Source organism: Rhododendron vialii, chromosome 2a (genome assembly GCF_030253575.1).
Source record: "Rhododendron vialii isolate Sample 1 chromosome 2a, ASM3025357v1".
NCBI lineage: Eukaryota > Viridiplantae > Streptophyta > Magnoliopsida > Ericales > Ericaceae > Rhododendron > Rhododendron vialii.
The window spans coordinates 42,125,474-42,138,104 of NC_080558.1; the positions used below are offsets into that span (position 1 = coordinate 42,125,474).

At 35.6% G+C, this 12,631-nt stretch overlaps 1 protein-coding gene across 1 annotated transcript; it reads left to right on the top strand.

Annotated features, from left to right (window-relative positions):
- The first annotated feature begins 7,432 nt into the window (after window positions 1-7,432).
- LOC131317833 (probable WRKY transcription factor 40) lies at window positions 7,433-12,631 on the top strand. Its single transcript, XM_058347502.1, has 4 exons — window positions 7,433-7,635; window positions 8,550-8,873; window positions 11,930-12,046; window positions 12,169-12,631. The coding sequence occupies exons 1-4, from the start codon at window positions 7,552-7,554 to the stop codon at window positions 12,514-12,516; spliced, it is 873 nt and encodes a 290-aa protein (XP_058203485.1). The 5' UTR covers window positions 7,433-7,551; the 3' UTR covers window positions 12,517-12,631.

Here is a 12,631-nt window from a genome sequence, read left to right on the forward strand (position 1 = left end):
GACATTGTTATTTTGGACGACAATTTCGGGTATGTGTGCACTGTTTTAAGGTGGGGGAGATGTGTTTATACCAACATTCAGAAGTTCATTCAATTTCAGCTCACAGTGAATGTTGCTGCCCTTGTCATCAACTTTGTCGCCGCGGTTTCAGCCGAAGAGGTTCCACTTTTTGCGGTTCAATTGTTATGGGTTAACTTGATTATGGACACATTGGGAGCATTGGCTTTAGCCACTGAAAAACCCACAAACCAAAGGAATGAACCACTTGTAAGGAATGCACCATTCGAAGCATCAACTGGTCATCCAAATGCAGAAAAACCCACAAACCAAAGGAATGAACCACTTGTAAGGAATGCACCATTCGAAGCATCAACTGGTCATCCAAATGCAGATATGATTCAGAAGCAGCTCGAGCGGATTCCTGCCCTTTTATCAATTTGGGGTCTGATATGCCCCTCTCGTGAACATCGCCAGAGACTATGCCATGCTCTCTCTCGCCTAGAAGTGCTTGTGCCACGACCGTCCTGAAGCTGCAGAATGTATGGTGAAGTACTCCTAAATTTTTTGCCACACATATCCCTAGCTATTTGCATACACTTTGATAAGGAAAAGTGTTCGAGCCAACTTACGTATATGTTGGCTAATCTCTGCGAGATCAAACCAACGTTTACTAGTGGGAGACCTATTTTAAAACCCCACATAGATTGGCCCAATGAAATTCAACAATGCTACGTGCGTGTGGACCCCCTTGGTGGATGTTCGTATGTGTATTTGTTGGTGTAAAGTTAGGATCCGGGTTCAGGATACGCGGTTCAATCTAAACCGTTCGTATTGACAATCAATAGTCCAGAATTGCTTTCAATATTTTACCACACTACAAAAAAATGAGCGACAGTGACAAAAAAAATTTCACTGAGCTATCACTAAAAGTGTGTTGTTAAAAATTTTTAATGACAACTTTTCACCTATAGTGACAGCTATTATAGATGAAAAGCTGTCACTAAATTTTTTTTAGCAAAACTATCACCAAAATTTTTTAGCAACACACTGATAGCTCAGTGACAATTGTTTTATCAGTATCACTCATTTTTTGTAGTGCCAATAAAATATTGAAAATAAATTTGGATCATTAAAAACACTATCTGACGGTTGCGATCACTTGCACCGCATCTTTGCAGTCCAAACCGGAATTGCAAACAAGCCAGATTCTAAAGTTATTTGTGGTTATAGCATTTTTTTTTAGTGAAATTTGATGGCACCTAAGAGATTTGAACAATGAGTGTAGGAGGGAGCAAACCCGTTGAGCAAGTCCCTAATTCTAACCACCAACTAATCCCTTGAAATCGTATTTAGGTACCCATAAAAAGGATTGTGTAGGACCCACTTCGAGGTTCCATACAAATGATGGGAGTCGTTAAATTTGTTTAAAATCTGTTCGCTAAATTTGTTGAAGAATTAGCTATAATTTAAAAATCATAAGGGCTTGATCAATTAATTCGTCCAATTTTTCGTCCCTGAATTTGTAGTGACCAAAAATTGAACGAATTGATTAACTACTTACTAATATCTGACCGAGCTGATTTTTCCCCAAAGATCCTTTAATATAAATTTTCAATAAATTGAATGACTCCAATGTAACGACTCGCGCCAGTTGACCTGCTAACCATTCACCTAACCACGTGGCTCAAAAAATTAATCTCAAGTTAATAGCAGCCGCTGGACCTTTACTTACAAATCATTTTCATTTCTTAAACTTTCCCGATGTGGGACTTGCCCAAGGGGTGGCCGGGTGGGTTGTCACATCCGATCATTCAAATGTATATTTGGTGTACCCGTAGTCCGACTGTATATACCACAGTTGAGTTGGTAGATATGATCAAGACTAATGAGCAAAATCCCAATTTAGTCTTCTACACAGTTGAGTTAGGTGAGTTGTGGAAAGCATGTTTGCTAGCCTATCTAGAAGGAAAATGAAAGCCTGTAAACTACTTTTTTGGCCTATTTCCAATGTCATGGGAACCACAGAAGAAACTAGGGAAGACAATCGACAGGAACATCCTAATGGTGGATGCATGCCGTGAAACACTTTAATACTGTACTTTGATTCTCCTGATGGAATTCATTTGGTAAAACACTAAGAAAATCCTTAGAGAAAACTGTTGCGAGCTGTGGACGGACTAGGGTTTTGAGTCTATAGGGGAGAAAAAATCTGCGTGCTAGAGATTTCAGAAAACCCTCATTATAAATTAAGTTCACTCCACGTTTCTTATGGTCATGTTTTTAACGTTTATTTGTTAAGTGACAAAAATAGCCTAAAATGTATGCATTCATCGAAACTAAATTATCGAATACAGAGAAGGGGAAATTACTGATTTTAGTTTCGGCTAATGGAAACTGGAAAATATCGTGATGTATTACTAAAAGAAAGTTGAGTGCAAAATCTTTTTTTTTGATAAAACTTGATGTACCCTTTGTCAAGTTTTCCTAATAAAACTTTTATTGCCTTTCAAAAAAAATTCATTCATCTTAAATGATAAAGAAATAAAATCAAGTGCGATCGGAAAAGAAATATATTCAACGATTCAGCGTCGAAGAGTACAAGAAAACTCTCCTCTCCTCGCAAAAAACTCATTTTAGGTACCAACATAAAAACAAAACAAAAATAGAAGAACTAATTCTATAAAAAAAAAAAAAAAAAAAAAAGGTAAAAAAGCAACAAAAAAGAATTAAGAGCAAAATCGTCTCATTTTGTCATTGTTTGACATATTTCGTTGTCTGAATGATTTGGTGTTCATGTGATATTTATTTGATGAGCAGACTCATTTTATGAATATATATTAATATAATATATAAAAAATTGGTCTTAGGTCCATCATGTGAATTTCATAAGCCCACAAGTCTACCTCTTAGTTTTCTAAAGTGTCAAGTCCATTTAAAAAAATTCATATATAGCACCTCCCTTCATCTTCTTTAGTCACATAATCCTTCAAAATGTCTTGCGCTATCACTTTTATTCCTTGCACTGCATTCGTGCATTCTATTCTCGCTCTTGCAGATTTTAGTAGTTTGAGATGTGTCTCAAAAACGCGTTTTCACGCTCGCGCTCCTGTTTGAGTTTCCACACGCTAATGATGTGGCTTAGTTCTACACCAATTGATCACATGAAAACAACTTTTGGCTTATTCCCGAACCGCCAATAAAATCTAGTCCAATTAATGCCATGGGAACCATAAAAACTATGGGGCAGTACAAGATGGAATTGGAAGACTATATATCTGATCATGATGAGTACCACATGAATGTTCCAATGGTGGAAGACGTAAAACACGTTAGTACTTTGATTCTCCTATGAAATTCAATTGGTAAACTCTTAGAAAATTCTTTAGAAAAAAAAAAAAACTGTTGCAAGCTGTGAACGAACTAGAATTTTGAGGGGATTGAGAAAGAAATCCGCGTGGTAGAGATTTAAAAAAAAAAACCCTCATTATTGTTATGATTTTGCAACCATACTTATTTTGGATAACAAATTACGTGCACTCTACGTTGCTTATAGTTCACGCTTTTAACGTTTATTTGTAAAGTAACAAAAATATGATAACAAGGGGATTTGAAAATCATTTTCCCTAGTTAATTTATTGGCAATTAAGGCTAGAATCCGTTCAGGTTTAGTTGGCTTCTTGTCAACTATTTTATTTGAAAAATCAAGGGGCTAAGGGGTAGATTAAGTTATACGAGTTGCAGCATTAGGAGAATATAATACTCTTCAAAACTCTCTCAATGTATATGTTTTCTTATTGTACTGTTTTCATATTTACACATCTTTATGATTAGTGAAAACTTTCTTCTGACGTTCAAAACAAATAAGTATATCTTCAAAATTTTAGCAGAAGTCAAGAAGACTTTAACATTAGCTAGGGCAAACGTCCAAATCATTACCTACCTAATAATGATAAGACAGAACATACTCCAAGAAATTTTAAAGAAAGAAAGGATCATGGAAGTCTTGGGAACATGTACACTTTTCAAACCCGTGTGGGGCATAATGTTTATTATATATATATATATATATATATATATATATGTATATATATAACGTATATATATAACGTATATATATATATATATGTATGTATGTATGTATGTATATATATGTATGTATGTATGTATATATACCTTGAGTGAAATTCAAGAATGAGAATCTAGAAGATTACGCTTAACTTCTATGCTTTATACGGAAAAGTCCGGTGACGTCGCATATATTACGTCAATCGTGTGGGGCTCATCATACTTGTATCTATGAAGTAAAAAATTCGGTGTCACTAACATTGCTTTTTTTCAGTTATTAAGTTCTAGTTGTATTTTGTATTAAGAAAAAGCATTTCTAGAAACATGCAATTAAAATACTAAACTTGTGGGGAAAAATATTAATGTCCAAATGTATTATATATGTTCCTCTCCAATTAGTGGGAAAAGAATATAAATCATGTGGGAATTTTTAATAGAAATACTAAACTTGTGGAAAAAAATTAATGTCAAAATGTGTTACTTTCCTCTCTAATTAGTGAAAAAAAATAGGAGTCATGTTGAGATTTATGAAAAGAGAAACAAACATGCAATAAAATACTAAACCTGTGGAAAAAAAAAAAATTAACATCCAAATGTGTTAAATAAGGTTTTTAAAAGAGTGTGAGAGAGAGCAAATATGATAGTCTTGAAAAGTACTGACGACTCAAAACGCTGCTACCGTGTTTCAAACTCTGTTGCAAGAGCAACCTCCCTGCAATTGAACCCCTGAGCCAAAGTGAGCATTGTGTGCATCCTCCGTTTTTTATTTAATTAACGCATTCTGGCCAAACAGAAAAAAATTGGTTTTTGGAATGGGGTGGCACGTGCCGCCTCGCCCCCATACTAGCTAGCTACACCCCTAGTTGGGATGCCATCCATCTTAAGCAGGTCTAAAGTTCCTTAATTATATCCACTAGTAGATCTCATCAAAGAGAAAAAATTATTTGCGGATGAGGTGGAACATGGGGTTTCCGCCTCCTCCCATTGTGGGCCTCACCATGTGTTCATTACGGTAATTCGAACCGTTCATCTTATAAAATTCGTAAATTAAATTAAAATAGTGTATTCACGCAAAAACTTAGTTTTATCCGACATTCATAGGTATATTAAAAATTGAATTTTGGTTTATAAAACGGGCGATCATGCGCATTTTAACTCAAAAACTATTGACAAAATTCAGGCGGTCCGTTTTATAAACAAAAATCCAATTTTTGATATACCTATGAATGTCCGATAAATTAAGCTAATTTTCTCCATGAATACACTGTTTTGTGAGCTCTATAAGATGAACGGTTCATATTATCTCAATAAAAGTACGGTAGGACCCACAAATGGCAGGGTTTCCGCCTCAACCAGATGTAACTCACTCTCTAAGATCAATCCCATAGACACATAAATAGTAACACCAAAACTTGGGAGGCATAAAAGAAAGCACATCATCACTGATATCGGTTAACAAGAAATGAAGCTGTGTTTGATCACAAGGAGGTTAACTGGGGTGAAGTGCAGGAAACTATCAAGATAAGGGTAGCTGATCTATGGGTGAAGACCAAAACGGGGGACAACGAGTATACTATGGATGACTTCATTTTCAGGTTAAAAAATATTATTGATGTTGCATGATGCTGCAAACTCTGGATCAAAGTTTTTCAGTTTGTTCTTGGCGGGTGTATGAACTAGAACATGTAGTACTAATTATGGGTGTCTCTATTTGTTCGGTTGAAATTTTGCCAACCATGTTATCTTTTGGGAGTCGGGTGGCATATGGTCGACTGCCAACATAGTTGGAATGTCACTCGTTTGTTGTGGTGCCTCTTTTGGTCCCATTCCCCTCTCTTGTATCGATATTGATTATTAATAAAATTATTTGCTTTTTGCTGTTCAGACAAAAAAAGAGAGATTTTTGTTCTCTATGTGAAACTTTTTCTACCTTATGTGAGTATTGCTACACTATACTTGGTGAGATCCTACCGATCAATCCATATATGGATAAAAGGTTTGAGGATCGTTTTACCCAAAAGGACTCCGGATTTCTAGTATTTGTAGCCTTTGGGCAGTTTCTATTGTTCAGTAAAAATAAAAAACTGACCAACACTGTAAAATGATTGATATAAATTATAACCTTTAGTGAAGTGAAAACCGTAATACGGAGTATTACAATCCTCAGGAAGTACATGGTTCACACTTGAATACAATGCTCCTTCCGTTCCATAATTTTGGTTCATGTTTTCTTTTTTTGATATCCCACAATTATTGTTCATTTTTTACTAGTGATGTAGAAATGAAAAAAGAGACATTATTAAGTTTTTGGCCGTTCATCCCTATATTCAAATTCAAACACAAAAGTCATGTGGAGGAAAAAATAAACTTGAGACTAAAAAGTAATCATTAATTGCATTTCTAAAAGGAGGGTAGTTTTGGGAGTTTATATATCTTTTAAAACTTAACGTTAAGGAAGATAGAGAAAAACTTCTTTACAGAGCTTTCCATAAAGAAAATTTATAGAGCTCAATCTCAGTCATCCAAAAGTGTATTGGATGGTCGGGATTGAAAATAATTTATTACCGTTAATAGATTATCCATTAGCAAATTACCGTTAATAGATTATCCATTAGCAATAATAGATTGTTTATAATTCGGACCGTCCAAAATACTTTTTGACGGTCGAAATTGAACGCCTCCATAAAGAGCCGCTTTACAGCTCCTCGAATAAGTATATTTGTGTAACCAAAAAAAAAAAAGAAAGTATATTTGAATTTTATGAGCTCTTTCCAACTGTGGGGTACATCTCTCCTATATATTTCTTGACTTTTTTATTTTCCGGCAAATTACAATAAATAATCATATAGAGTATTTAAATCTCATATGAAAGCAAACAGGGATAAGAATCTTGAACGTACCATTGTTCTAAAATAGCTGCGTCAATTAAAGTTCATTGGATAATCTTGAGGTCAGTCAAGATCCAAACATTGAATCCTCTTTGAATTCAAAGTTTTCAGGAACAATACCCTATGCATACATATACACACACTCTCTCTCTCAAAATAAAAACTTTGTAGGTCATTGGTGAAGTTGCTCTCTAGGATAAGGGTACCCTCTACTTCTTGGGGTTTTTTTTAAAGGTAAATAGTACCCTCTATTTCGTGCCACTTTCCTCAATTCAATGTTTTCAGGAACAATACCCTACACACACACACACTCTCTCTCTCAAAATAAAAACTTCGTAGTTCATTGGTGAAGTTGCTCTCTAGGTAAGGGTACCCTCTACTTCTTGGGGGTTTTTTTTTGAGGTAAATAGTGCCCTCTATTTCGTGCCGCTTTCCCACAACTTTCCAATCCGAAGACCAAGACTTTCATTTCTTAATTGATTAGCCCTCCGATCCCTTCTCCCCTATAAGTGTTTCACCATTTCTTGGACTCTCCTCTCAATAATTTAGCCAACCCTCAGTCACATTGAGAATTTGGTGCATTTTTTTGGTGCCATATATGGATTCAACAAGGGCAGATACAGCTAGTCTCAACCTCAACCTCAACATTAATCCCGATGAAGCCTGCAATGGTGAAACAACCGTGAGTAGAATTCGTTTAATACCAAATCGGATTAGATAGCCTGGTGATCGATCATTGTAAAATGCCCAAAGGGATTAGCCCGATTAATTCCTTTGGGCATTTTATGATGACTAAAAAAAAAAAGACAATGTGTTCCCTTGGTTTAATTGCTTGACGAAATTTAAACAGCTTATAGACTTTGTTTGGATTTTTTTTTTTTTTGGGTACAAAAATGGAAGTGCCGGAATGCTACCTTGTCATCTCTGCCAGGGAGTATTACTTTGTTACAACAAACTACTATATGTGGGGAATCCCACCGCACATATGTCAGGGTCAAAGCTAAGGCCCATCATGTATAGATGGTGTTAGGAGTATATTTAGCCCCAACGAAAAGCTATGGGGACTTGAATATTTTTCTAAAACTTTCTGCACTAACTTAAGTAACTAATTGAAATCTTTTATTTTTGGTGCCAAGAAATCCTAAAATTTTTTTTTTTAAAAATTGCTTTCTTCTTGTTGTGATACCATTCTCATGTGTTTCCTTTTAATCTTTGTAACCTCTATTCAAAGATTTATGAATTTTTTTCGCCTTTCAAAAAAAAAATTCCTAAAAACTATGCACAATAATATTTTACTATTTGTTATCTAAAAAATTACACGAATTTTCGTTGTGGACTAAAAATTTGGACAAAGGGAGTAAAGAACTTCCATGCACATATCCTCAAAATTTATCGCGTTAAGCAAAAGATCTAAATTCTTTAAATTCTCACAGAGTTAGGAACTGTATAAAAACGTTTACCGCCGATTCTCAAAAACCATTTTCACTAGATCAAAGTTTATTTATTTCCTTTGTTTAATTTGTTTCTTGAATTTCATTGGAAAGTTCCTAACTTTATCCTTGCTAATCAAGTATTCTTTTTTTTTTTTGTGCTCAGCTGGAGAGTGAATTAAAGGAAGAGTTGAATCGGATGGGTAGTGAGAACAAGAAGCTAAAGGAAATGTTATTTATTCTGTGTGGAAATCACGACTCCCTTCGAAAGGATCCTGCAAATTTTCCCTCCAATTTGAAGAAGAGAAAAGCCGAAGTAATTGAGAATTTGGGAGTTGCAATTGGAAGTTTTAGTGATGGAAATAATGAGAGCAGCCCATGTTGTGGTATTGGTGGTGGAGGAAATTCATGGAAGAGGCCAAGGGAAACCATATTAAGGACTAATGTTTCTAGGGTTTATGTGAAGACTGATCCACTTGATACAACCCTAGTAAGTTCCACAACTAACACTATCTAATTTCAAAGAGGTTTCACTTAAGATTGAAATATGGAACATACAGTGCCGGCTCTGACGTTTGGGTTGCCCAAACCCGACCTTAAGCTTGTTGCCCGCTTATAATTAAGTCATAAAAAAATTTAAAAAAAAATAAAAGGCAAAAAAATCAAGGTCACAATGTGCTTTTAGTTTGAATTCTATCAAAAAATTAAAATTAAAGCAAAATTCAGGTTATAGTGCTTTATGATTTAGCATGATTCGATTCAAAAAAAAATTGATGGGTTTCTATTTATTTTATCTTTCATTTTTTATTTTGATCATCGTTCTATATTTTATGATTAATTGAAAAAAGAAATATTATGGACCAACTTGAAAAAATACAAACCTAACTTAAAAAATGGTTAATTTTTTCATTGATTTTTTTTTATAAAATTCGTGAGTTCTATGTATACATTATATACATATATGCATGTATATTTTTCATATTTGCATACATCACTATATATGTGAGTATGTGAATGCGAGTAGTTGTTTTTTCTTTCTTTTTTTTGGAGGAGTTTGCTACGTTCTATTAAGGTTCTTATTTTTTAAGTACTTATTTTTCGTTTTACATCACCTTTAATTCAAAAAAATAAATACATATTTTAATGAGTGAAACATATCCTAATTGTTGATATAGAAGAAGTATCTCCCGAAATTAAAAATGAACATCAACAACAAATTGCCTTTTACTTCTGGACAAATTAAAAAAAAAAGAAGAAGAGAAAAGTGGGTGTACGAGTATGAGGGAACTTAAGTATGCCCTATATATTGACCAACAAACCAGCACCATCTTTCATGCTGTGTTTGCATGAAATTTTAATCTCATAGTTTCCGATCAAATTTTGATGATCCAAGCCACTCAATGTGTTCAGAACGTGATTTTAAGGGTGCCCGCTAGAAATTGGCAAAAAAAAAAACCGAGAAGGGCTTGATTTGAGCAGTTTTTTATTAAACCATTCAATAAAGTTCAATAAAAAACGGTTCGGATGAAGCCCTTCCCGGTCATTTTTTTGTTGTTTTCATGTGGGTATCCTTAAAATCAAGTTCTAATTACATTAAGCGGCTCGGATCATCAAAATTCGATCGGGAATTTGAGGGGGTTTTTTTAGATGTTTTTTTAAGGGTCCCCGGAACCGCCCCGATATATATATATATATATCACAAATTATCAAGTGAGAGATCCCTCACTTTGTTAAAATGCGGGACTTTCATTTTCCGATCAAAATTTGAAAATTCGAACCGTTCAATGTGTGCAGAACGTGATTTTAAGGGTCCCCGTGAGAAATCAGCAAAAAAAATGACCGGGAAGGGCTTCATCCGAGCAGTTTTTTTGAACCGTTCAATGAAAACTGCTCGGATGAAGCCCTTCCCGGTCATTTTTTTTGCTGATTTCTCGCGGGGACCCTTAAAATCACGTTCTGATCACTTTGAGTGGCTCGGATCATCGAAATTCAATCGGGAAGGGGAGTCCCACATTTTAAAAAAATGCGGGATCCCTTACCGGAACCCGACTATATATATATATATACATACTCCCTCCGTCCCACTTTGTTTCGCCTGTTTCCTTTTTTGGACGTCCCAAAAAATTATCTATATCTCATAATCTATAATATTTTATATATTCAATATGGATCTTGTTTGATAGATCTTAATTTATTTTATTAAACAAAGTTTTCAAAATCATAAAAAACATTATAGATCGTGAGATATAGACAATTTTTTGAGATGTTCCAAAAAGAAAACAGGCGGAACAAAGTGGGACGGAGGGAGTATATATATATATATATTTACATGGAATTTTTTTTTTTGGGTTGCCCTAGCCCGGGGATTGCCCAAGCCGACGGGTTTGCGAGGGCTTACCCTCGGGCCGGCCTTGGGAACATACAAGCAAGGTTGGCGCAGGCAATCAGGGGCCTCAAGAAGCCTTTGGTCTGAGGTTCGACTCCCACCCGGCCACATGTTATTAACTCATGTATTGTGTGAATTCGTACGAGGCTCTATCTGAGTTTTGATTTCCTATATCCCCTAGGCCTTGTTTGATAACAATGATAGATAGATGGGATTTGTAAGGAGATGGGATTGGGATTGAGATTGGTAATGAGAAGGGATTGGTAATGAGTATGTTTGTTTGGGATGGGATTAGATGATGGGATTATTAATATCGTGTTTGTTTCATATGGGATGGGATTGGATTGATAGGTTAATTTTCGTTTTTGCCCTCCTCCCCAAAAAAATAAAATAACACAAGCACACAAAAAAATAAAAAAATACAATATCCACAATAAAAAAGCCAGCGCACACACGCACTACTGCTCCTCTCTCTCTCAGTCCACACCCACACAGAAAAACCCAACCAAGCGGATATTACAAAGACGATAAAGACGAAGACGATGACCCAACCAAGCTCATAATAAAGGTCTCTCTCTCTCTCTCTCGAGATCTGCACATATAGATACATATTTTGTGTCTGTTTTAGTGGTGGTGATCTTTTTCTCCGGTGGTGGTGGTGGTGGTGGTGGTGGTGATCGATTTGTTTTTCCGGTGGCAATTTTGTTTTTCTATTTTCCTTCTTTGTTCTTCTTCATCACGAAATGCTGTTTTCATATCCCACATGTGGCCAATCGCTGATTGGGGGAAGCCATCAACGTCTGTGGGTATTTGGGTATTTTGGCTAATCACCGATTGGATTCACAAGGCCCGGATTGTGAATATCAACTGCAAGAAGGTATTATGAAAACTCCCTAATACCCACCTTGCTAGTCCTAAGGACTAATAATCCCAATTCATTTTGGGTTACCAAACACAATATTAGTAGTCCCATGGGATTGGATGGTAATCCAATCCCAAGAGCTAATATGGTTATTAAACGGGGCCTTAGTAGACGGTGAGATTAATGATCCACATGGAAAATTGAAAACATTTCTCCTCGATGGAATGTTTGAATGAGTAAAACTCCTCAAAGTACTGTCACTGAGAACCCTTTGTGTCCTTTTGGGTTTGTATTGCAGGTAGTGAAGGACGGATATCAATGGAGAAAATATGGTCAAAAGGTCACTAGAGATAACCCTTCTCCTAGAGCTTACTTCAAGTGCTCCATTGCACCAAATTGCCCTGTTAAAAAGAAGGTGATCACCCATATATATATATATATATATATATATATATATATATATATCTCTCTATATATATATATATATATAGCATTGCAAATGGAGTATATATAATTTGGTTCCTTGTTTTTGTTTAGGTGCAAAGAAGTGTGGAAGATACATCTTTGTTAGTGGCAACCTATGAAGGAGACCACAACCACCACCACCCCAATTGTCAAGCTGAGGTGTCTTTGGGCTTCAACCAATTAGCTAGCCCAAACTATAACAACTCTTCAAGCCCAAGCCCAAGCCCAAGAAAAAACCCAAGCCCAATGCTTGATTCTATTGGGCCCCGAATCGATGTGTCTTCATTTCAACAGCTCTTGGTTGAAAAAATGGCAAATTCCTTGACCGGAAATCCGAGTTTCACCGCAGCAATCGCCGCCGCGATTTCAACCAGGATTTTTGACCACGATTTGACGGAGAGTTGCGAAAACACTGTCTAGTTTTTGCTTTCTTTCGTTCGATTTCATAAGATCATGTTCTACCTTCTTCTTCTTTATATCCGAATCATGTTCTACTTATTAAGAAACTTTTTTGGAATGCATGAGTAATTGAGTA

Coding starts and splice junctions, on each gene's coding strand:
- LOC131317833 (XM_058347502.1), top strand. CDS start 7,552: ATGGATTCAACAAGGGCAGATACAGCTAGTCTCAACCTCAACCTCAAC. Junction 8,874..11,929: donor ATCCACTTGATACAACCCTA/GTAAGTTCCACA, acceptor TTTGTATTGCAG/GTAGTGAAGGACGGATATCA. Junction 12,047..12,168: donor ATTGCCCTGTTAAAAAGAAG/GTGATCACCCAT, acceptor GTTTTTGTTTAG/GTGCAAAGAAGTGTGGAAGA.